General features: G+C 36.6%; 1 protein-coding gene across 3 annotated transcripts in view; it reads left to right on the forward strand.

Moving 5' to 3' along the window:
* Positions 1-26,655, forward strand: part of LOC150109088 (uncharacterized) — a 418,260-nt gene that overhangs the window by 294,968 nt on the left and 96,637 nt on the right. For all 3 annotated transcript variants that reach the window (XM_090405584.1, XM_090405600.1, XM_090405591.1), the window contains one exon: positions 18,212-18,310. In XM_090405584.1, the coding sequence (XP_090261710.1) occupies positions 18,212-18,310 (99 nt within the window). The remainder of the gene's footprint in view (positions 1-18,211; positions 18,311-26,655) is intronic.

Consider the following 26,655-nt stretch of genomic DNA (forward strand, 5'->3'; position numbering starts at 1 on the left):
TCATAACAGAAGAGAAAACTCTCAAGGATGAATTAACTCACATATAAGAAACCATGAAAGACAACAGCTATCTAAAAAATTTAATTCAAAAGATACTTTTGTCCAACCCCTCCCAACAGCAATCCAAAGGAACTCAATACAAATCTTCCATTGCCATTCCTTAGGCTGGGAGTTTCACAGAAGATTGCAACATTTCTCAAACCATATGAACTAAGAGTAACTTTCAAACCATTTAAGACAGTCCACAACTTGTTATGAATACCAAAAGATAACAAGGCTTTCTTCAAACAGCCTGGCATTTACAACATCCCTTGTTCATGTGGTTCAAATTACGTAGGACAAACTTCCAGAAGTTTGGAAATAAGAAAAATACAACACATTGGAGATGTTAATAATACCAGAAAAGATAATTCCGGGTTAGCCCTTCATTTCTCGAATACCAATCACAACATTGAATGGAACAAAAGTTCTATGCCATATTTAGAGGAACACTTTCGTAACCAAAACTTCAAAGAAGCAAAGGCAGCCTCAAGTGGAACCAAGGGATAATCCTTGCTGACATATGGAAGACCCTCATAAGATCACTTATGACACCAGAATTCAACTTCGCTGCAAATTACAGAATAACAATGTCTGATATCGCACATGCTTGATGCATTTGATGTAACGCGTCTTTTGAATTTTTTGAATTTGTATAACATTTAGTACTCATTTATGCTTCTTTCTTGACCTGATTTCATGCCTAGAATTAAGCTGACAAAACTAGTCAGCTTAATTTGTTATTAAAATGTTCGGCAAATATATCCCAATCTAATTTTATTATTGAATTAATTATCCTCTAAGTTGTAGTTGCAATTTTTGCTATGTAACCTTTGAACTTTAAATTCATCATCATCATCATATTTCTGATATACACCCTCAAGGGGTGTAGGATATGATAGTACTACATGAAACATTTACATCATTACTAACTTCCTATCTACAATTTTCCTCCAAATCAGTCTATTAAATTTATGTCAAGACTCCAATATTATCAGGTCTTATATTTCCATCTTCTAAGCACTTTTTACTGTATCATTCCACCTATATCTTGGTCTTCCTCTGGGTCTTTTTTCTGCCAACCTGGCGTAGAACACTTGTTTGCTAATCTTTCCTCGCCCATTCTGTTTAAGTGACCATACCACCTGAGATTAGTTCTGCTAATGCATTCCTGGATGCTGACAATGTCAAGATCTTTCCTAATATCCTCGTTTTTAATATGATATTGTCATTGATGCCATCTGTTCATGCCTCTAACCTTTCTCAGGACTCTCATATCTGCGGTCTCTAGTCTTTGGTCAAGTGGTCAACTTCTGACCCATCTCTCAGATCCATAAGTTAAAATTGATTTAAACACTGTCTTGTATACAGCTAATTTAGTGTTCCGACTAATTTCTCTCTTATTCCATATGAATTTATTCAGTTGACTTCCTACCATACCAGCTTTATTGATTCTGTTATCTATTTCCATATTTAATTTACTATCTTTACTAAAAATCGTGCCTAAGTAGCTAAAATGTTTTACTTCTTCTATAGGTTCTCCATTCATAATGCAGTTGATATTTTCAATGTTTCTGCCTATTTTCATTGTCTTTGTCTTTTTAATGCTGACCTTCATACCATATCTATTACAACAGCTATTCAATTTAGTCAGGGAATCTTGCAGACTTGTAGCAGATTTATTTAGAAGTATAACATCATCTGCCTAAGACAAAGAGCTGAGATTAACATTTCCAATTTTGATATCATGTTTAATACCACTTTCCTTCATAATGTGATCCATATAGATAATGAATAAGAGAGGGGGATAATGTACATCCTTGTCTGACACCAGATTTAACATTAAACCATCTTCCTGTACTTCCTTCAATTCTAACTGCTGACTTACAACTCAAATAAAGACTAAGTATTGCTTGATATAATGCCCCATCGACACCATATAACTGTAGCATTTGGAATAGCTTCTCTCTTGGCACCTTGTCATATGCCTTTTCCAGATCTACAAAACTTAACACGTTCGCTGCCAACTACGAGTATACTCGTAGTGGGTAAACCTGCTTCACAAGCCAGCTACGAGTATACTCGTAGGACGCTTACCGCCGGGAACGAGATTATTGTAGTGACCTTGAAGAAGTGAAAATGCTTGGCTTGTGGGGCTAGCTTCAAAACTGTGTATTCCCATAGAACGTATATGCTCTGTACAAGCCAACTACGAGTATACTCGTAGGACGTTTACCTCCGGTAACGAGATTATCGTACTGACCTTGAAGAAGGAAAACTGCTCGGCGTAGGGGAACAGATCATGCCAAAGTAGCGTGGCAGCGAACGTGTTAAATACAGATCTTTGTTATATTCCCATGATTTCTCAACTATTTGTCGTGAAGTGAAGATCTGATCCTGACCCCCCACCCCCCCCCCCCCCCACCCCCCCCCCCCCCCACCCCCCCCCCCCCCCACCCCCCCCCCCCCCCACCCCCCCCCCCCCCCACCCCCCCCCCCCCCCACCCCCCCCCCCCCCCACCCCCCCCCCCCCCCACCCCCCCCCCCCCCCACCCCCCCCCCCCCCCACCCCCCCCCCCCCCCACCCCCCCCCCCCCCCACCCCCCCCCCCCCCCACCCCCCCCCCCCCCCACCCCCCCCCCCCCCCACCCCCCCCCCCCCCCACCCCCCCCCCCCCCCACCCCCCCCCCCCCCCACCCCCCCCCCCCCCCACCCCCCCCCCCCCCCACCCCCCCCCCCCCCCACCCCCCCCCCCCCCCACCCCCCCCCCCCCCCACCCCCCCCCCCCCCCACCCCCCCCCCCCCCCACCCCCCCCCCCCCCCACCCCCCCCCCCCCCCACCCCCCCCCCCCCCCACCCCCCCCCCCCCCCACCCCCCCCCCCCCCCACCCCCCCCCCCCCCAACCAGAAGATTGGAGAACAGGAATTATCATACCAATTTACAAGAAAGGTGATAAGAAAAATTGTAAAAACTACAGACCAATCACATTATTCAGTCATGCTTGCAAAATATTTACAAGAATCTTACAGAACAGAATAAAGAGCACATATGAAATCATTCTTAGTGAAGAACAGGCAGGCTTCAGAAAGAATCGCTCCACATTCGATCAGATCTTCATAATACAAAGACTAGCAGAATTATACTGGGAAACAACAAAAATATCTATTACTGTTTTATAGGTTTTAAAACCTACAGGCATTCGACTCAATAAGCATAGTAATGTTATTAAGAATATTAAAACAGAAACAAATCGATGAAGATACCCTAAACTTCTTAGAAAAATATTATAGTCTCAGAAGCAATAATTAAATTCAATAGTATAACAACAGATAAAATAAACATCAGTAAAGGAGTAGCCCAAGGATGTCCCATCTCCCCATACCTTTTTAGCATCTACCACAGAGGATATGGTTAACCAAGCCTTGGGAGGAGAAAAAGGGGGTCAACCTAAATGGTTATAACCTTAATAACATAAAATACATAGATTACATTGTAATGATAGCAGACACAAAAGAAAAAAATGGTGAACCTAATAACCAAAGTAAACAATATAGCTAAAGAATACAGCATGACCATGAATACAGACAAAACAAAAATCTTGATAATTGAAAAAATGAAGAAAAACTAAACTTCTCCCTGAATGGATCAACAATTAAACAGGTAAAACAATTCAACTATTTAGCAACAGTAATAACAGAACACCTATATACCATGACCACTATTAAACATAGAATATCGACTGCATGGTCATCATTTAATAAGCTAGGTAAAATCTGGAAAAATAATAAAATCTCCAAACCTCTAAATAAAATTATATAATGCAATTATAATACCCACTGTGCTATATGCTTCAGAAACTTGGACACTCAAGAAGACAGAGATATGAAAACTGGAGGCTTTCAAGAAATGTCTCAGAAAAATAAATAAAACAAAATGGACAGAAAAGAAAACAAATGAAACTGTAAGACAAGACTTAAAATATACAGAAACATTAATCGAAAAGATCAAAAGAAGACAACTTCAGTACGGACATGTCAGCCATCAAAATGAGAATGCCATCAAAAAACTACCCAACCTTGCTCTGTATGCAAGAATAAAAGAAAAAAAAGAAAGACCAAGAACTAAATGGATAACAACAATAAAGGTCAACTCTGGATTACAAACATATAGACAGCTCACCAGCCATGCAAGAAACCGAGACTCCTGGAAGTTGTTGTGGAAACATGGAAGACTCAACCGTCCCCGACAGAAGAGGACAGTAAGTAAATAAGTAAGTAATACATGGTGTTTCCAAAGTGGCTATACAACTTTGAATGACAATAAAAGTTAAATAGCGATAGGTGGACAATTTTTATTACTATGCAAATGTAGTGTAACATTTGAAGTTTCAACACAGTTAAAGTTCAGTGTGACTGCCTCCAGTAATTCTGCAGATGTCCCATCTGCAATCAATTTCCTGCCACACATAACTGGCATAACTTCAGCAATAGTGGCAGTAATTCTGGAATGCAGCTCATTAAAATTGGCTGGTAATGGTGGTACAAATACTTGATATTCTGCAAAGCCCCACAAAAAAAAAATCTAACAGCGTAAGGTCGGGAGAATGCAGTGGCCATGCTACAGGTGCCCCTCTACCCTCTGTGCAGGTGCTCCATCTTGCCTTTCCAGCAAGACGGAGCACCTTCTCATTACCTGACATACCTTATGTCTGTCAGGTGAGGTGCTCCGTCTTTCTGGAAACGAAGTATCCATTGTGGTCATCATCATCCAGTTGTGGTATTAGGTACCCTTGTAGCATGTTCGGATGCATACCACCATTAATGGTAGACTCTGAAAAAAAGAAAAGTTCATACACTTTCTTGCTTATGGCACAAAAAATGTTAGCCTTTGGCGTGCCAAAAACAAGTGCTATGATGGTGTGTGGATTTTCACTTCCTCAAATTCTGCAGTTTTACTTGCCCACTTATGTGAAAAGTGCACTCATCACTGAAAATGATTGTGTTCAAAAAGTTCTCATTTTGTTCTATTCTACTGTACAGAAATCATGGTATATCTTCTTATCATCTTTCTTCAAATGAGGGTAAATTTGTACGAGGGTAAATTTGTAGGGCCTTAAATGCAGATGCTGTCGTAAAACATCCCACACAGTCATATGTGGAATTCTAATTTGATGAGACACCTTTCTGGTTGATTTTTCAGGGCTTCTCTGGAAACTTTCCGGAGCTTCTTCTACAACAGCACACGGCCTGGAAACAGATCAGCCTGTTTCCAGAAAATTCTTGTGCCAATGTAAATTGTGCATCTACCAAGAGTTTCTTTGCTGTATTGCATGCAGAAATTCCTCTGAACTTGTGTTGCAAACTTTGTTTTCTCAAACCAAAACACACACACAATGTGCTCACTCTGTACCATCGAAAGTTGCCATTTTCAAATGGTGTAATGTATCACAACATATAGTGTTGTCATTTGGTAATAAAGTTATGTGACCAAAAATAGATGCTTAACTTGAGTACATTATGACACTTACTCAGCTTTGGTACATCTTCTGAGTTATTCTTTGTTCTCCTGTAAATTTGTATGCACCCTTTTGAAATATCCTGTAGTTTTGGAATGACTTTAGTATAATTTCTGTTGTCAGTTTATTTTCTCCATTCACACGGATTTTAGTGATAGTTATTTTTTCTTGATGTTTTGCAAATTCCTTATTGTAAAATGTGGTTAATGGGATGTTTTCTAATCTCTGGTAAGTTCGTATTTTGTATTCTTTTTCTTCTATTTACTTTTCATCTCTCTCTCTCCCATGTCTCAATTGATGTTCCTGATGATGCCAGTACTCTATGCCATTGCACTGATTGACCATAAACCAGCTCCTTTCCTTATACAAAGTCCCTGAGCTTTACCCTATTTGAATATTCACATTCTATTTCCCCCATTCAATCTTGTTTTCTTTTTTAACTGTTTTGAATCGGGCTCATTTATCTGAGTTGTAGGCAACATTTTTTGACTCATTACAAAAATCTTTAAGTTTGTTAGAAAATATTGATAAAAAATTAGCCAAGAGCATTCAAGCATGATGGGGATTTTAGCCTGCTATTGATTTTTTACTTATTATTATTATTATATGGGCACCTCCATGGAGCCCTACGCCTTTACGGGAGACCCAGTCTATTTACACAATCTATCATGCCTCTCGTTAAACCCATTAAGACAAAGCACTCACAACTGACTCTGGCAACCCATTCCGCTCATTCACAACTCTCCAAGCAAAAAATCTAGTCCTTACACCCTACTAACCACATCTTTATTCAATTTCCAGAGATGAATCCTTGTTCTGATCCTCTAGCCAAGTGCTGAAACATTTCCCTTGAATCTGTCTTATAAAACCCTTGAACCTACTTAAATGTTTCTATCATATTCCCTCTTTTCATCCTATCAATGAACTTCTGCAATCCACACATCTTCAATCTATCTTCATAGGGAACATTCCACAGGCCACCTACCATCTTGATTACTAACCTCTGAATCCTCTATATCATTTATGTACAAATTAAACAGTAATGGTCTCAGGACTGAACCTTGTGGCAAACCCTAGTCACCTGTTTTTGCCTCGATTCTACCTCTCCGTATATATCCCTTTTTGATATCTGTCCAGCAGCCACCCTCTTAACCATTCAACTAGTGTCATATCCATCCCCATTTATTCTAATTTGCATAACAGAGTTCCATGTGGTATTCTGTCAGATGCCTTTGCAAAATCCATCAAAATCATTGTGTAGCCATTTCCTTTATCCAACTCAGCTGTTATTACAAAAAGTTAGTAAATTACCAAGGCATGACTAACCCTTCAAAAAGCCATTGACCCTCATACAGTATCATATTTTTATCTACCCATTCTTGAATTCTATTTTTTATCAATTTTTCTAGTACCTGAGATATTGGTTGGTCTATAATTTGAATCTGCAGTCTTAGAACCTCCCTTATGCAGAGAAATTATTTTTTCCTCTTTCCACTTCCTTGGAACTCTTCCAAAGCTGAGACTTAAATTAAAGAGCCTATTCAAAGGCATTGCCAGTTCCCTTGCACATTCTTGCAGAACCCTAGTTGATATTCCATCTAATCCCACAGCTGTGTATATGTTGAGATTCTACAATATCCTAAGAACCTTCAATCATACACCTCTGTTCCCACATTATTGTTTGTCACATATGTTAAAGCAGTAACCTTGCTAGGATGATATATCCTTGCAAAGTGGTCACTCAGTAACTCGACTACTTTATCCACTTCTGTCTCCTCATGACCGTCATCACTCATTAAGGTTAATCTTCCATAGTCTTTCTTCCTCTTATTTGCCACACGATATTAAGACTTACTTTGCCAGCGTAATTAAGGAATGACAGAGATGTAAATTCTATCTTTTTTTTTTATTTTTATTTATTTTTATTTATTTTTTGTGTGTTATTACAACTCATGAAAGGTTAGTATAAAACTATAGTACATTTTTACCATGAATGGGTTAAGAATTTTTTTTGTCATTTTTAATACATTTTATATATATATTTTTGTAATTTTTTAAAATTTATTTTTACATAGTCTGGAAAACCTCCTCTTAAGAACAAACATGGAACTTTTTCAAGCCACTTTAGGTCCCCAGTAAGTGGAACAGTGGTTCACACTTGGCGATGATATTCATCCCCCCACCTAAGGACAATCACAAACATCCATGCCCAAGGCAGGATTCAAACTATTGGTTGGAGAGTGGGTATGCTACCCACTTGACCAGCTAGGCTGGCAAATCTGCCTATCCATGTAACAACACATTTCTATTTTTATTTTTATGCATGTGTAGGCATGGATATTGTGATTATTAATGTGCCATATGTCTGCTTGCTGGACTCTGTTTAAATCTTCTTTGAGGTAAAAATACCATATTATTTTTGATCTAGGGTTTCCTCCTATGCTTCCTAACTGCAGATCCTCAATCCACTCTCCTGCAGCTATGATATTGTGGGCACTATATAGATAAGGCTGTATGGTCGGAAAAAATCTTGATCTTTTTGTATATCTAGCTGGAGCGCATACACACACATATAAGTCTGATGATGCAGGTTTGATTTTTTCAGTCTAATGTAAGTATTTGGCCTTCTGCATCTTTTTGAATATTATGAAATACTCGTGGTGGGGATTAAAATCCCTATTACAGCCTGGTGTTCACTTTGAAAGTCCATTAGGAGAGAAGTGCTGTCTGTCTGAAAAATTTTAATGTCTTTATATTTGTAAAAATAAGTTTCTTGTAAGAACATGAATTGTTGTTTCATTGGATTGTCAAATCCACTTACATTCAAAGTAGGAATACTAAAAGGAGGTTGCACGTTTTAATGCAGAGCTAGGTCTTTTATTTCTAATGTTTTTAACCAACTATATCAAGGCTTCTGTATGTAAAAGAGAAGCCACATATCCAGCATCTTAAAGATTTTTTTTTTTTTCAGTTTTGAGCATATGATGTTATTTTTTTACCTTGAATTTGTGGTTCTCATTTATTATTTTAAAATTAGTTATATTTCTTTTTGTCCTATAGAAGTAACTGTTAAACTGATTTTCTGTGTAGTCTTTGATCTTTCCTGTGATGGGTTTTTTTTTAGATCCATGGTTTCAGTGGAATCTAATAAGTCTTCATACTGGGATCTACATTCTTCTCCATATTTTAATCTCTTCTGGGATTTTAGCTTCTTCTGCTTCTCTTCTGTTTTTTTTGATATTTCTTCTTTATGTTTAGAATATACTGTGTTTGCATTTTTGGTTGTCTTTTTATCCATCACTCCTTGTGACTATGCCTTATTTTCTACTGTCACTGCTGGTTTATCCAATGCTGTTATTGAGGATGTGGATGGCTTCTGTGTCTACTTGAGACTGGTCTTCCTCACCATCTTTGTAATTTTACTAAGTGATGTCTGCATGAATTGGGGCTTGAAACACTGGGAAATGTTCTATAGTTACTCCAGTTGCTTTTGTTGTTGTGTTTTGGTAGATTCTCTTAGTGCAACTTCTCATTCAGAAAATGTTCTAATTGGATTAGAGGTAATTCAGAACTGTTTCATTCTTTTTCTTGCTGATCTGAGATGTGACTAGTCTCAAGACAATTAAAGCATTTTGATTTTGGACAACTACCTCCAAGATGTTTCATGGAACCACAATGTAAACACTGTTCCTGTATGCAGATGATTAACCATGAACTCACGAGGATCCACTATGCACAAAGTTTGGAATGGGTGTCTTAATTTTCATGGTAAGTGTGAATTTTCCCTAATACCATTTGGGATCTTCTAAGGATATATTCTTCTTAACAGTAGAGACTTTGCCAAATTTAATGAATGTTGGTACTAATATATTGTTATTGTTTTCTAAATAGTCCACTGGAAATCTTTTTATTTTTTCCTCACTTACTATTATATGGGTGCTAAACTTATCGTTTTTTTTGACTTGTCATACATTTTATGACCATGTGTTTCACCTCTCCACTTTTGCCATAGGGTGAAGGAGAAAATATTTTCAGCTCGAACTATCTCTTTAAGTACTTTTGTGACTTGCCTCAGCTCTTTACATCCAGGAATTTATATTTTGAGAATCCTTACTCTAGGCAAAATGGGAACCATCTTTAATTAAACTCTGCATTTGAATAAAAGGCAAAAGGAATTTTTGATTACTTTTAAAAATCCATGTGGTGAGCTTGAGTTTCTCACTACTAGTACTGGAAAGAATTTTGTATTGATGAACAGTGCAAGAAGCAAAAGATGAAATTTGAATCCCACACTTAAAGATTTTCTGCAAAAGATCCCACACTAAACAGAGAGTCAGGGCAAGCAAAAGGGATTTTGCATTAAGGGGAATTAGTGCTAGCAAACAAGTTCTGAACATTCTATTACAGTGACACCAAGTGAATGGAAAAAATCCTGCGCTGAAAAGCGCCAAGAGAGAAAGTAATTCGTCTCAAAAGAATGAGCCTGCAGAATAATCAGAACCACTAAAATGGGTTTTCTCTTCCTCATGAAAAGTGAGTGCAAGTAGATTGTGAATTGACTAAGCAATCTCAAGACGAAGGTGTGAGATTTCATCACCCTGCTGCAGCAAAAAGGCACTTGAGAGGCACACAGTCTGTCCTTCACAACCACATAAATTACAATAAAAAGTTACCAAGTCCAAGGGAGCAAGGAAGATCCATCAAGAGATTTTAAGCTGCCATTGTGATGAAAAAAGCACCAAAGAGAAAAAAACTCTAGCAGGAAAAACCAATGAAAAAATTATTGAAATAAAAGAGGCAAGAGAGCCCCTTAGTCATAGTGAAAGGGAAGGGGAGGGAGAAAGGAAGGGTAAAAGGGAGGATGGGGGGGGGGAGAGAGAGGAATATGTTAGCTTGCTAAAAAGGAACCAAGATGTTAGCTGGCATATGTTATTACAATAGGAAAAGGCTAACTTGGTGGCTCCATTCTTCATAGTACACACAATGGGTATTCTGCATCTTACAATCTTAAATTTGCTCTCACCTAGTTTTTTTTTCCCATACTGACTGATACAAATCCAGCATGTTTGAAAGATTGATGCAATTTGTATCTGATATCCTAAACAATTAATGAAATATAAACCAATTGAAAATGAGACCGGAAGAGATTAATATGGTCTATAGCTGTATTTAGCATGATGATAATGATGTAATTTGCATATTTTCTTAACCTTTCAGTTGGAATATTTGTATTCATTAACTATGAATTCAAAAAAAGGATCCGTTCTTGTGTAAGGAGAAGAATACTTCTTTTGTATAGCCTTTTCCATATATTTTGGGAAATTGGATGCTCAAGGAAAACATTACTGACTGTTTATATATTGTGACAGAAGTTAAACTGTGAATTTTAGTTAAAGTGAAATCTCCACTTCAAGTGAAGTGGAAGAGATGGACGTTTACTGGAAGGCCTATGCCAAATCTTTCCTTGTTGGATATCTTCTGTGTTTAATTTAGGTTTTCAAACAAGATGTTCTTCATTCCCAGATCTGGTTTGGGATGTAGAATGTTGAAGAGAAGATCATACCAGGTTTTATTGTCCCTGACATTGTGATGTCAGTACCTGATGAAAGTAGCTGTTGTAAAATCTGGCAAAGCTGGTTATACTGCTCTGGAACAATTTTAACTTTGTATCCTTCATAGTCAGTGATCCCAAACAGAAGAAACTTAAAGCCTAAAACTTAGCAGAGAAGATGGCTACATGTTTGGTCAGTCTGTAGTATCTTTTTTATTTGGAAAACAATGTTACTAAAATGCTGCACTTTTAAGGTAGGGAGGTCAAAACATCCAAGTTTTGCTGGAAGCTGAAGTATGTTTAAGTCGACTTCTTGGCTTAGATTTCGTCAGAAAAATTTCAAAGGTTTTCTGTACAACAAGTCCTCTTCCTCTTCTTAGATGTCCATTATATTTATAACAAACTGGTAGGATGAGCAAACTATAGTTCTGATGACTGTGATCCCTGAGGAAATTGACAGTTGTCTGACTTTCCAGTTTTTGAATCTGTTTAAAGTTTTTGGTTGTTAATTTGTTGATATGGAGTTGATATACTGAAAGGGGATCCCTAAGATCCCTAACCCCATCTTCATTAAGATCCCCTTCATTAAGGACTAGCCCCCAAGAGGATGTAACCAAATGAAACTGTATGAGTTCCATTCTTGATTCATTTGAGTTTTATCAGCATTAGTTGTTAAGCTGAATACTTCAAACTACTTTATGATTTTAAACAAGCTGTTAATGGGATCACAGTCCCTAAGGGTGCCAACCACGTCATCTATGTAGGCTATTACTTTGGATTCCTTTGTTGTAGGCAGTAGCTGAATTCCGTGACAGCACACGTGATCTTGATTTCCTGAAGTAAAGAATCACCGATGAATGCAGAAAGAAAGGTTTTATTGTAGACATAGGTTTCTGTGTGTGTTAAGCAGTTCTGTAGGTATTTTTCAGTATTGAGACTACGTTGTAATATAAAGGATTTATTAAAAATAAACTATTAAAAAACCTGACAAGTTTCGTGTGTCGTAAGACTTACATCGTCAGGGGTAATGTTACATAAAAGGTTTAAACAACAAAAGCTTATTGTCGATTAATTATATTAGATGTTTTTTTATAACTTCACAACTGTTAAACAAATTGGTAAATCAGAATGCAAATGATATATTTGTTTCTATGCATGTTGAAACATTGCTAGTTGTTGTCATGTTCTGTGATTCACGCATGCTATATCCTATGTCTGTGGCAGTTAAATTTTTGATGAAAGCAGACCACACTTGATGTAAAATCAAGCCTTGATTTTCATTGCACTGTGTAAGGATCCTTAGCATTTGTGCGGCTTCGTTAAATTTTCTTATAAAACAGTTATTATCAATATACAACAATTTTGTTTGTTGCCTGAGTACTTGATGGCCAGTAGTGGTTATGTGCAATGCTAAACCTGATTTATGCTCCCTTCTTTTTTCGACGTCTTTTACATGTTTAGACATGTGGATCTCTCCTGCCCTTCCTGTCTGGCCTACATAGCTAATATCACAAGAGCATTGAATCTCATAGATGCCTGGTTTTTTCATGAGGGTGATGTTGCAGTTTTGGTGGATGTAGGAATCTTGATGTTTTTTGTAAAGGTAAAAAAGGAGATTACATGATCAAAATGAGTTGATCGAAAAGTTACCTAATTGCCAGAAGAATTAAAAACATCTATATCATCAAAACATCCATTGGTCCCAAGAATAGCCAACCTTTTTATGTAAAATTTTGAAACAAATCTATTAAAAACCTATAGAAAAGACCAAAAGTTTGGCTGTGTTATGTCGATGATATTTTCGTTATTTGGTCAGGAACAGTGGATGAGCTGATTGCTTTCGAAGATTATCTAAACAACTTGCATCCCAACATAAAATTCACTATTGAACTAGAAAGCACAAAAAATTATCTTTCCTTGATATCCTTTTCGAAGTAAAGGAAGAGGAAAAATTGTTATCCTTCTCCATATACAGAAAACCTACCACAAACGGGAAGATTTTTAAATGTCACTTCACACCACTATCCATTGCAAAGATGGGCATAATTAAAACTTTATGAGATAGGGCATACAATATATCAAGCACACCAATTAAAAGAAATGAAGAATTACACTACCTGACACAGAACCTCACACTTAATGGTTTTGAACCCAAGGTGATCAGCAAAATTCTTAATATAGCTCCTGCAACTCCTTTACTTAAAAAAGATTTCAAGAATGCAATTACACTGCCCTACATCAAAAATGTCACAGACAAAGTGGCTATGTTGCTCTGCGAGTACAACATTAAAGTGACTTTTTTGCCTTTACAAAAAATATTAAGATTCCTATATCCACCAAAACTACCACATCACCCCATGAAAAAAAAAGCAGTCATCTATGAGATTCATTGCTCTTGTGGCATTTGCTATGTAAGCCAGACAGGAAGGTTGGTAGAGAACTGCATGTCTGAACATGTAAAAGATGTCGAAAAAAGAAGGAAGCACAAATCAGGTTAAGCATTCCACACAACCACTACTGGCCATCAAGTACTCTAGCAATAAACAAAAATGTTATATATTGATAATAACTGTTTCACAAGAAAATTTAAAGAAGCTGCACAAATGCTTAGGATCCCTACACAATACAATAAAAATTAAGGCTTGATTTTACATCAGGTGTTCTGCTTTCATCAAAAAGTTAACTGCCATGGACCTAGGATATAGTATGCATGAACCACAGAACGTGACAATTAGCAATGTTCCAACATGCATACAGTAATGAATATATCATTTGTATTCTGGTGTATCAATTTGTTTAACAGTTGTGAAGTTATATGTGTATAACAGTTATGAAGTTAAACATTTAATATGTGTAATTAATTGACAATAAGCTTTAGTTGTGTAAAACTTTTACGTACAATCACCCTGATGATGTAAGTCTTATGACGTACGCAACTTGTCTGGTTTTTTACTTGTTTATTTTTAACACTCTTTATATTGCAATGTGGTCTCAATAATAAAAACTACCTACAGAAAGGTTTTATTGTCCTTGACATTTGTGATCAGTACCTGATGGAAGTAACTGTTGTAGCTGATGTTTACTGATCAAAATCACAGCACATGTGATTTTGATTTCCTGAAGTAACGAATCAAGGATGACTGCAGAAAGAAGGCTACTAAGTTGGATATTGATGGGGTCTAACAATGTTCCATTTATCTGAAGGTGGGTGAAGCTGTTGTTATAGGCTCCCTGTATTACAGAGATGATGCCATCATTCACTCCAACTTTCCTGAGGAGGTTAAATAAAAAGGAATATAGCTACTGTCAAAAGCTCCATTCAGATCAATGGAAAGCAGTGCCATTTGATGACATTTAATGTTTATGATTTGGAGTTCTTAAGAACAGGTTGAATTTTATTGAACAACTTGGAACACCGTAGGCTTATGTGCTCTGTGTAACATACCTCATTACAAACTATGGTGGTTAATTAACACCTTAGTAACAATCTTGTAGTCCATGTTGGATAAGCTGATAGGCCTCCAGTTTTTAATGAGGGTGAAATCTCTGTATTTTTAGGATTGAAGATGGTATGGCACTCCAGAATCTCACTCGGCACATTTTCAGTGTGAGAGGGAGGTATTAAAATAGTGCCACAATAATGGGCAGAATGTAATCCCATGCCTTTCAATAGAACTTTGTCTATAATCTGTCTGGCTCAGGTGCTTTTTCAGTGTGGCATTGCTTATAATCTGGCATGACTTCAGCTGCAGCAATAGATCGGTCTAGTCCTGCTTGGATGTGTGGTGTGAAGGTAGCAGTGTTACAAGAGGGAGTAGTCATTGGGGGGGGGAGTGTACTGTTATCTTGGTAGATTGTAGCCTTCAGAAAGATTTAAGTTGTCATGTCGTGATCTTGTCTTCACTGCCTTCATTAATACTGATGATGGTTCTTTTCTCTTGATATTTTGTAAACCACCTGTTGTAAAAGGTGTCTGAAGGTTTGTCTTCTGAGCAAAGACTGATTTTGAAGTTTCTTTTCTTCACTTTCTTTCAATGTCTATTTCGAGATCGAATTCACAAATGAAGTTATCGTACTGTATGTCCTGATGCGGGATAGCTAGAAATCAGTCTCCTTGTAGAGTTCTCATAGTTTAGATCTATGAAGGGAGGCACATTCCTGAATCCCTTCCATCATATTCTGCTTGATGAAATGAATTGTGCCGATGTGTTCCAATTCCACCTACCATTATTCTAATTGGAGCTGAGATGCTGAGAAGAGGGATGGGCAGTCTGGTGGTGACTTCTAGGGCCTGTACTAATTAACATATCTACTCGAAAACTAAAGTTTTTCAGGGAAAAAAAATTAAAATGGGTATGACTTACCAAGAATCTCCTATTCGCTATCGCTACTTCCAGCCTTGAGAGTGGTTTCCTTGTGTGCATTATCAAAGTCATCTACCCAAATAGCATCATCTTCTCTCCCATCCAGGGCATTAGAGATGCTGGGTTTTTAAAAAAAAAAAATTGGAGTCAGGTTATAGCCGCTGGCCACCATCCACTCTATACAAGTTTCGTAAGTATATTTTGTCGTTTTAACACATTCACGTCGGGGTGGTGTTTTGTCTGTTTATCGTTCCAACGGGACTCCTCATTACTGTTAGAGTACCACTTCCATGTTGCAAGGGTGGGCTCAACTGAAAAAAAGTTTCAACCTTTTGGTTGAATTTTATTGCTACTTGTTTGCATGCCGTTTCACGTCAAGCTGGCAGGCAGACTCACACACACACATTATACACCATGTTAGTATCATTTCGGCAGTAGAATTTTATTTGAAGTTGGACACATTTGGACAAATGTTAGGACAATTGCTTTTAGTTACTGTGTTTGGCAGTACAACATATGGGTTTGTTAAAGTCTATGCAACATAGCTTCTGTGGGAGGGGACATGTGACTCATTAGTTAGTGTCGTTTTTATCTCAGTTGTCTCTAATTGCACTATTTATTGACAAATATATTGCACAGACTGCAAATGTTTCTGTATCTTATTCAGTGATGCAAGGAAACCACTTGTTTTTCTTATGTCTGCAGTATTGTGGCTGTTGGGGAGGGTGTGTTGTTTACCACAGCAAGCGAGTTACTATCACCCTGACGTGAACGTGTTTAGACTTTTTTTGTGTGTGTGCGAGGTATATGTGAAACTTTTTAATTTCTTTTTTTTTTTCATAAATGAAAATCAGGGGTGTGAATTATATGTGAGGGCGAGTTTTTTTGAGTAAATACGGTAATATCTTTTCATTTTTGATGTCTAGTATTAGTAATACATATAACATCTAGTGTTTTGTATCATATAAGACAATATTGATGTAGGTACTGACAGACATATGATTCATCTTGCAAAATATAACAATAAACATACAACGTAAACTTACGGTATCGATAAATACAGTACTGTAGATGTATTTTCACTTCCTTATGATTTTCTATAATAACATTTTCTTTTATCTAGTTTATTTTATTGAAGAATATAGTGTTTAATACATACATACATACATACATACCATACAAAATATGTGTTGTTAATTGACTGTTTATGTTATTGGTAAGGCTTCCAGTCAACATTAGGCTATTAGTAGTTTTTGGGAAATCTAAAGTTATACATGGATTTTTTGGACAACACAAGGGAGGGGTCGGTGCTCCTAACTTCTGCATTATTCAAGGGTCAACTGTAGTTCATAAAATGAATCTTCAGACTCCATGGAAGTGTGATGTATCATTCTTATTATCACATAATTAAAAGAAGCAGTTGGTTAAAAGAATGCAACAAAAAAGCAACATCTGTAGAAAGAATATAATTTCTTGGGTCAAGTGTTGGTATTTAATGTTTTTCTACTGAGAGATATGCCCAGAATTATGAATCAAACTACTGACAAACTATCAGCAAAGTTTGGTCGATTGATAGAGCCTCTGCTACTAATGGCTCACAAAAAAAGTTAAGCAAGTTTGAGTGCAGTTAGTAGTTGGAAGGGATCAATCGTTTGATGCTGTTGGCACACTCTCCCTCGATGAGTCTTTGAACTCCTTGGAGGTGTCACATAATAATAATGATAAAGTACACATGAGGTTTAGTTTCTCCTGACCATTATACTTAGGCTGAGCTCTGTGTAATCACTACGATCAGTATTTCACACACACACACACACACACACACACATATATATATATATATATATATATATATATATATATATTTTTTTTTTTTTTTTTTCAATGTTAGTATTTCGCTGTTGTTGGACCTTCTTGATACTCTAGGTCAGTGGTTCCCAGCCAAAGTGCTGCCATGCTCATATTAAGATGCCACAAGGTTTTTTTAAATATCGAATATGAAGATATCTGAACACTTTGTAAAAAGATAAAACACGAATTTATGCCACTGAATATACTTAGAACCATCCTACATCACTGTTTTGCCACTTATCAATTTCTACATTCAAATATTGGTATTTTCATTGTTATTTCCAGTGGAGGGATAATATTTTTAATCATATGCTAGAAAGAAAAAATAAATAAATAAAAAAGAGGACTGCTGTAATTTTTTTAAAAAAGTCACTAATGTTCAAAAAAAAACAGAACCACTGCTCTAGGTGATCAAGAATGAAATATTGGCAATTCGTATAGGTATTCTTATGCATAATGTGGTGAAGAGTTCATCACATTATACACTCAACCCTCTACTTACTTGGAGACCTGAAGCGGTTTGAGAAATACCACGAACAATAGCCTCAGAATATCTCTCTTAACCCACCCATAGTACTAATGTGTTATACATGTTCTTTCATCAGTTAAATTAATAGATAAAATAAACATTTATAAGCTCTGTACATAAGATATTATGAATTGATGTAACAGTAAATTGTAAGTTTTTTTTCTATAAGCTGATCTTATAAAACTTATAGCATTAGTTCATTAGCTTCAGAATTTGCTAATCTTTACTATCACCACTTTATGAATTCTATTTTATGTCTTTTTTGCTAAAAATAATGATTTCATATATTTATTCACTATTAAAAAAAAAAAAAAAACTTAAGGAAATTATGTATTATTGTATTATCTTGCTTATCATATAGGTATCTCACTTTGCTGCTCAAAAAGCCAGCTACGTTTCTTGTGTTCTGGAAATGTATCCACTTGAAATTCGATTAGTGAGTTATACAGTAAGTTCTCAGGTAAATTGCAGGTTAAGTATAATTATCCTTTACAGTACTATATTAAAATATCTACTAAATGTTGTTATATAATAGTACAGAATCTATTTGATATAAAAATATATAATATATTCATAAATATTTAATACAAAAAGTTTTAAATATGGCATTTCATAGGTAATGGATGGCTGGAGTAATTGTGCATGGATGACATTTTACAGTCCATACTTATTATTATTATTATTATTAGACCTCCAGGATGTCAAGGACTAATTGAATATTGTTTAATGAGATTGCACATCAGTTTTACTCCCATTCTATTTGTTCTTTGAACTCTAGGGGCACATTCAGATATGCAGCATTTAAGCATCTTTTCAATCTTCCCATGCACTGTTGATATCTTTCCCATAAGTAACTGATACCATGGAACCAAAGATAATATTTTCCTAAGTGTGTCATAATTTCCAGCTATCAAAAATTAACTACCAGATATATTTTAAAGGAGTGTAATTATTGTGGTGTGTCTCTATAAACATATTTAAATAGACTTAATTTAATGGGATGATACTCCAGCATTGCTAAGTGAAAGGTATTGTATTTTAAAAAACAGATGTTGTTTAATATTACATTAAGGAACTAAGGCCATGAGATGTGTATTGTGTTTAATTCTGTGTGTCCTTTTGGTGTCTTGTATGGGTAAAAACCAAGTTTTCAAGGATAAAAACTCTATCAGCTCCATATGAAGCTCAGTTCTGGAATATGACTTTTCATAAAATTAAAAGCTTTTCAATAGTACCTAATGCCATATAACTTCTGGAATAAAACACATGTGCAGTAGAAAATAACAGAATTAGTGTAATGAATTAACAAGTTATAATTTGATGTTTACCAGACTTAAGTTGGCATTTTCTGAAATTGTAAGTTCATTCTCAATGAGATTGAACTACATCCCAAGCCAAAGGACATATGAGGGTTCCACAAGTTTCTGACCTGACTAACTTTAAGAGGTGAAAGAAAGAAAACAACCATGTCACTTTTCAACATAATCTCCCTTTACTTCAACACACTTTTCATATCTTTGAATTAACATTTCTATGTGTCCTTGAAAAAATAGTCTGTACTTTTGTCTGCAAAATGGCCTAAAACTGCATCTTACACATCATCTGCAAATTTTCTTTCTCGAAGGTCTGGACAGATATCAAAGAGATTGGTTAAGGGGAAAATTTAGGAATGAGTGGATAGGAGGGAAGTTTTGTTTAGTAATTTATTCAATTTTTTATGGTAAAGTGACCGTTGAGATAGATAATTGATATGATTACAATGGAGTTGATTATTTGAGACATCAAACAAAGAGAAGCCAAGTGACTTGTGGTCTGACACAGGGCTCTGTATTTGGGTGACTGCTGTTCACTTTCTACATCAAATGATTTTATTTCTTGTAGATAAACTTATATGTTGGTAACACATGACTTTAAATTTTTCAGGAAATGACAATGTATACTAAAATATTAATTAAAAAACTTTAATTGACTAAAACCTAAACAAAAACAAAACTAAAACCAACCTATCTAAAGAAGAACTAAAAGCTCTAGAAGAAATGAAGAACAACAGCAAAATAGTAATCACCAAAGCAGATGAGAGAAATGCCACTGTGGTTCTCAACCAAACAGACTACACAGGTAAGCTTTCAACTTTACTGTTAGAGCATTCTATCTACCTCCTCATTGAATATGATCCCACCAGCTCCCAAATCAGACCACTCCAAAGGCTCCTTAAGAAGGTGATTTCTTGGCTTGAGGAATGACTAGCAGACTAAAATCTTTCAGCTCTAGACCCTCTCCCAAATATATGGACTACCAAAAATCCATAAGCAGAATGTGCCATTACGTCCCCTTGTGGATTGCATTGATTCCCCCACTACAAATTAGCCAAATGTTTAGCCAAAGTACTCACACATTATACTGGCAACACACTATCACACATTAAAAACTCAACCCACTTTAAAAGCCAGTATAGAGAACCTCTCACTCCAACCCACTGACATAATGGTCAGTTTTGGTGTCTCCTCCTTATTCACAAATGTCCCACTCAAAGATACCTTAGATCTCATCCAAGCCAAATTTCCTCCCGATATCTCAGCCCTATTTCAGTTCACCATGAACTCAGACCATTTCGTTTGGCAAGCAAAATTCTACAAACAGATAGGGGGTACAGCCATGGTTCTCCACTTTCTCTCCACCCCTGGCAAACTTCTTTATCGAGACTTTTGAAGAAAAAGTCTTAAACTCAGCCCCACAAAAACCTACTGTCTGGATACACTACGTGAATGATGTGTTCGCTCTTTGGCCACATGGCTTAGACACTCCAGAACTTCCTAACACACTTATACATTCACCATCCCAGAATACAGTTCACCTTGAAAAAAGAAAACAACAACAGTCTCTCTCTTTTCTAGATACTCTGATTACATGCCAGCCTGATGGGTCCTTGGCTTTCTCTGTTTACAGGAAACCGACCCATACAGGTAGATACATTCACCAGCAATCGCCCCCCCCCCCCACAACAATATGGGATTATAAAAATCCTAAATTAATCTGCTCAGACAACAATGCCCTAACTACCAAACTAAACCATATCCTTAACACCTTCTTAGCCAATGGCTACAACCCTCCAAAAATATTAAAATCAGTTAATCACAACTTCCCCCCCTCTTAACAGAGATTACATGAAATATGTCACCATATATCTATCACCAAATATTCCATATATCTGGGGCACGTCTGAAAAGCTAACAAAAATCCTAAAAAAATATGACCTGACTATTTGTTACAAACCACATAAGAAATTGGTATCCCTTATTCACTCTATCAAAGACCAGTCATTTCCCCTAGACCTACCTGGGCTATATCAGGTCCCTTGCATCTGTAAACTGTCCTACTATGGCCAAACAGACAGGACAGCTAATATCAGGATATCCGAACATAAAGACTACATTTGGTTTCACCAATACAGCCACTCAGGACTTGTGGACTATGCATTAGATACCCACTACAGAATACGCTGGAAGAAAGCCACTTTACTACACCATATTCTGTGCTGCCAAATATAAATATAAAAGATTCTTCCTGGAATCGGCCTCAGCTCTAAAAAAAACTTCCCAAATCTCAACAAATTTGGGAAGCTTGCATTCTTAGAACATCAGCTCAACAATCAAGACAACCCAACTTAGCCTGCTAGGGGGCACCTTTAGGACTCTAGGACCAACGTCAGTTGCCTTCTTCAGCCTCATTTGCTTGTTGTTAGTGCCTGCATGCACATATCATAGTTTTATGTTCCCAGAAGATGGAATGTAACATTGCCGAAATATTGGAAGGTATTGATTAAAGTGTTTTAATTAATATTTTAGTATACATTGTCATTTCCTGAAAAATTTAAAGTCATCAAATGATTTTAGTGAGAATAAATAGTTGTTTACTAATGATGCTAAACTACGGAGAGCAATAGTGGAGGCTAAATTAAGTTAATTGTAATTTTATGAGTGCATGATAGATTGAGTTGTTTAGATTTATGAAAAAAAACTTGTATATTTGTATTAAAGTAGATATTGTTGGAATGGACCAGTAGTAGAACAACAGTGGCCAAGATATCTTTGTTGAGTGATTTGAATATGCAGAATTAAGTTAATTATGTTTGGTATAGTGCAGGGTTTCCCAAATTGTGTTCTGTGAAAATTATCAAAATTAATATTAACATGAGCCTGGAATGGTTTTAAATGCTGCATCTTTAACCAAGGTGTTCCGTTAAAAATTTCATTATTTGCGAAGTGTTCCATCATAGGAAAAATTTGGAAATGCCGGTATACTGTGTGAGAGATACATTCACCATGTAACTTGCAAGATTTAATTACTCCTGACAAGACTGCAGAAATGTCAGAAGATGAGAAGAGATAAAATCAAGGATTATGAGGCAAGGAAAAGAATGTATGAATAAATGAGAGAAAGAGGATATGTAGAAAAATTTTAATTGATTTTGTGATAAGAGGAGTACTTAATGAGACATGACTAAATCTTATTTCCCCGGTGCAAAAATTAATATTAGCGAAGCTCTCAGGATGCAAAAAGGTATGGTTTGATTGTTTTAGCTAATACTGATTACTTGAAAGGTGAAAAATATTATATGAGGGAAGATATGAAAGAGTTAAGAGTTGTTGGAAGAAGCAAAAACAAAAGAGCAAGAGGCTGAAGATTGTACGTCTACTGACACACTATGTAGAGGAAAGTTGAGAAGGAGTGCTGATCACATATGAATCCATACAGAGGTTGTGCAGAAGGAGTGGTGTGGAGTTTGTAGACCTATAGACTGAATTTGATGAACACAGAGAGACATATTTCTGACAAATTAAATGGATTCAGAGTTAGATGTCTACAGAAAACTTTTGTTCACTAAAAATATGGAAGAACGAAGTCAGGAAAATTGAAGTTATCAGGGTGGATCAAATTGAATGTGTGCATGCAGCCATGAGGCAAGTAAATGCGAGAATTGATTTAAATTTTAAAAAAAAAATGCAATATCTAGTCTTTCATGTGACAAAACGAAATGGTAGTCAATAGAAGATGTAAAGGTGGTTGGGGCCTAAGATGCTACAGTTTATGTATAATGCTTGAAGAGTAAAGAACAAGAAGGAGTTTTTGGCATTGGTTAGTGCAGCCTTGCCAAAAGTTATAAGCTTTAAGTGAATGAATTGCCATCTACATCTGGCATTTAATTTGAGCCAATCTGTTGCAAGATAGAGGCCAATAGGACAAAGTATAAAGTTGGTTGCTGTTGTAGACCAGATGCATGTCTTCCACAGCAAGGAATGATGTGGAAGACATGCATCAGCAAATTAGTATAATGAGTACAGGTCGAGTAATTATTTTGGGGGATGGGACTTCAATGACAGAGACAGATTGGAAGGAGGAAAGATCATAAGCAGAGAGGAAATGGAATTTATACACTACTTAGAGACAGTTATGTGAAACAGCATGTTATGAAGGAAATTTGGAGTATGGCAGTGCTGGATCTGGTTCTAAGGCTAGAAGATCTGCCCATAACCAAGTTGGCAACATTTACTCTTAGGGAAGTTAATCATACAGTCTTGACTTGGGAGGTTGTGGAATATGGAATTTTCACTCAAGAAGGGGGGTGTGTGGAAGAAGTATGTGTGGAGCTACTGGACAGGTGATTATGATGGGCTTAGAAGGCAGCTTGAAGCAGTGCAATGAGATAAGATTCTGCAAGGGAAGGATGTGAGCAGTGCATGGGAGATAGTTAAGGGGTATCTGAAGGAAGCAATATCAGATTGTATACTGAAGGTCAAGGGGATAAATCAGGTAGGAGCTGGACAGATGGGTAATATCATTAAGCAGAAACTGTGAAAAAAGGGGGAAAAAAGTTGTGGAGGGTACATAAAAGGAGAAAGGTGATTAGAAATCTCACGAGCAGTACAGTGCTTATGCAAAAAAGGTGATTAACATGATAAAGAAGGCAAAATGTCAGACGAAATTAGCTGAGCAGGCCAAAGGATATCCCAAAGAGTTTGTTTCCTATGTGGCAAGTAAAAGGAAGAATTACTATGGAAGGATAATTTTAATGAGTCCTGATGGTAGCAAGGTGAGAATTGACAAGAGAATTGAGTTATTGAGTGACTACTTTGCAAAGGTCTATTATCCTAGTGATGATACTACTGTGATAGATGTGACAGGAATTAAGGGATAAGTAGAGGTTGATGAATTGGGAGTACTTAGGATATTGAAGAATCTCAGTGCAAATATGGATGTGAGATATCATTTTGTGTATTATGAAAATGTGCAAAGGTATTGGTATTGGTATTGTGGGACTTTACCAGAGATGGTAAAGTCCCACAGGAGTGGAAGGCCAAAATAGTTCCTTTGCATAAAGGAGGTGCCAAGACTGTGATAGCAAATTATAGAGCAATCAGTATATCTTGAGAATGGTGGTAAAAGTACTGGAGAAGTTGGTCAGAGACAGAATTCAGGAATAGGTAGATAAGAATATGGCACCCAGTGAGAGACAGCCTAGTTTTTTTGAATAGTTGGTTTTACTTATTCACTTTTTTTTTATAATATAGTGATAGATCAGGTGTATAAAGGAAATGGTTACAGAATAATAGTGCTAGATTTTTTCAAATGTGTTTAACAGAATACCACATGGAACTCTATTACTTAAATTGGAATAAACGAGTGATATGGATATAAGGATGGCAGATGGACAGACAGAAACAAAAAGTAATATATGGAGGAGCAGAATCCAGGAGAAAGCAAGTGACTAGCAGTATACCTTAAGGCTCTGTGTATGGAACTCTACTATTTAATTTGTACATAAATAATATAAGAAATGATTTGAATTTGAAGGGAAATTTTCAGTTGTTTGCTGATGATGCAAACTTGGGTATCATAATAATTAATCAAGGTGATGTACAGAGCTTTCAAGTTGATTTAAATAGGCTGAGAGTACTGGAAAAAGATGATGGATTCCAGTTCAGTATGGAAATGTGCAAAGTTATACATTTTGGGATAAAAAAGTCCAAGCTATGCACTACATTGATGGAACTCCAAAAAATTAATGAAGCTAGGGATTTGTGATTGGCTGTAGATATGCATGATTCACTATAGTTGGTGGATTGAGTGGTCGAGATGGAGAGTTGTAGAGTAGGTGCCCCTCCTTCGATGAGTCTGGACTCCTTGGAGGTGTCACATAATAATAATAATAATTTTTTTTTTTCAGTTTAGATATAAGTGACCTTCAGTAATGTTGTTTTTGGCTTTACACTTAGGTAAAGGACAAATATTACAACATGATTGTAATATTTGTCCAGTTAAATTTTTGTATTTTTTTTTTTTATCTTTGATTTCTTTTGTGGCACTCTTTCCTCCATTTCACTGTTTGGCAAGTGAATGTGTGGTAGATTTGAGCTGTGCTAAAACAAGTGTTTTTAATTAGTGTATAGTGTGTCTTTTATTGCAAATTGTGCTGCATTTTTTTCAGTTTAGATATAAGTGACCTTCAGTAATGTTGTTATTAGAATTTTTAATAAATTTAGTTTAATCCTTTATCCAAGTGTAAGCAAACAAAGTTTGCACCTGAAGTATCTTCAGGACTGAGGTAACTCATGGTAAAGGTGGACCAAGCTCTCATCACTCCTTGTCTTAGTATCTCCCATAATGCAAAGCACATCTTGCAGACATGTATAATGCTGTGCATTAAGGGAAGGGCCACTACCCAGATTGGTTTCGACCTTTATCGAGGTCTTGTCAGTGGGAGCCAGATCCAGAGGTGGTGATACTAAGGTGGAAGCAACGGAGAGTCATATTTACCTATATGAGTTGCCAAAAGGTAAATATGACTTCTCTATTGCTTCCACCTTAGTATCACTACCTCTAGGTCTGGCTCCCACTGACGAGACCTGAATAAAGGTCGAAACTGGTTTGGGCCCATCCCTTAGTGCATAGCATTATACATGTCCACAAGGAGATGTGCTTTACATTATGGGAGATACTAAGACAAAGAGTGATGAGAGCTTGGTCCACCTTTACCACGAGTTGCCTCAGTCTTGAAGATACTTCAGGTGAAAACTTTGGATTAAACTAAATTTATTATAGTCTAACCAAGTGGAAAAAAGAAAAAAAAACTTCCAATTATTAGAATTTTTGTTTGTGTATGTTGTGTTTTGCTACTTGATCGTTCTTACTGCTTTTGCTTCTAAAAATGGCATCCATAAAGAAGCGCACATTGACTGCATGGAAAGCTTTGGCATGAAGATTGAGTTCTGCCTTGAATTTTTCCCAGTGGATGCATTGCGAAAAATGCTACATGTAAGCATCGAAAAATATGAAAGATTTGTGGACTGTTAGGGTAAACAAAAAGAAGGAAAGCATTAATGTGTGTGAAAAGTGTGTTGATAGATTAGTGTGATTAGAAATGGGAGCACAAGATGGGACTGCAGTAGAAGATCTTAGGCAGGAGTTAGTGAAAATGAAAAGTGAAATGAAACATCTAAAGAAGACATTGGCTGATGAGATTGAGGAGGAAGCTATTATTATGGAGAAAGAGTCAAAGGATCATCATATATCATTGTATGGGGACTCGGTCATTAGAGGTGTGATGTATAATAAAGTGCACAAAACATGCTTTCCTGGTGGAACAATGAAACAAGTAACTGATGTGTTGCATCAAAATTAGTGGTAGTCATGGGCACAAATGACTTAGAAGGGGAAAAAAAAGATGAAGAGAATTGAAGTTGTTGCGGCAGGTAAAGGATAATAGTTTTGTTGGAAAAGTCATTAGCATGTTGCCCAGATATGACA

This window comes from Typopeltis vanoorti, chromosome 2 (assembly GCF_054136105.1).
Source record: "Typopeltis vanoorti isolate ZY-2024b chromosome 2, IOZ_Tvanoo_1.0, whole genome shotgun sequence".
Taxonomy (NCBI): domain Eukaryota; kingdom Metazoa; phylum Arthropoda; class Arachnida; order Uropygi; family Thelyphonidae; genus Typopeltis; species Typopeltis vanoorti.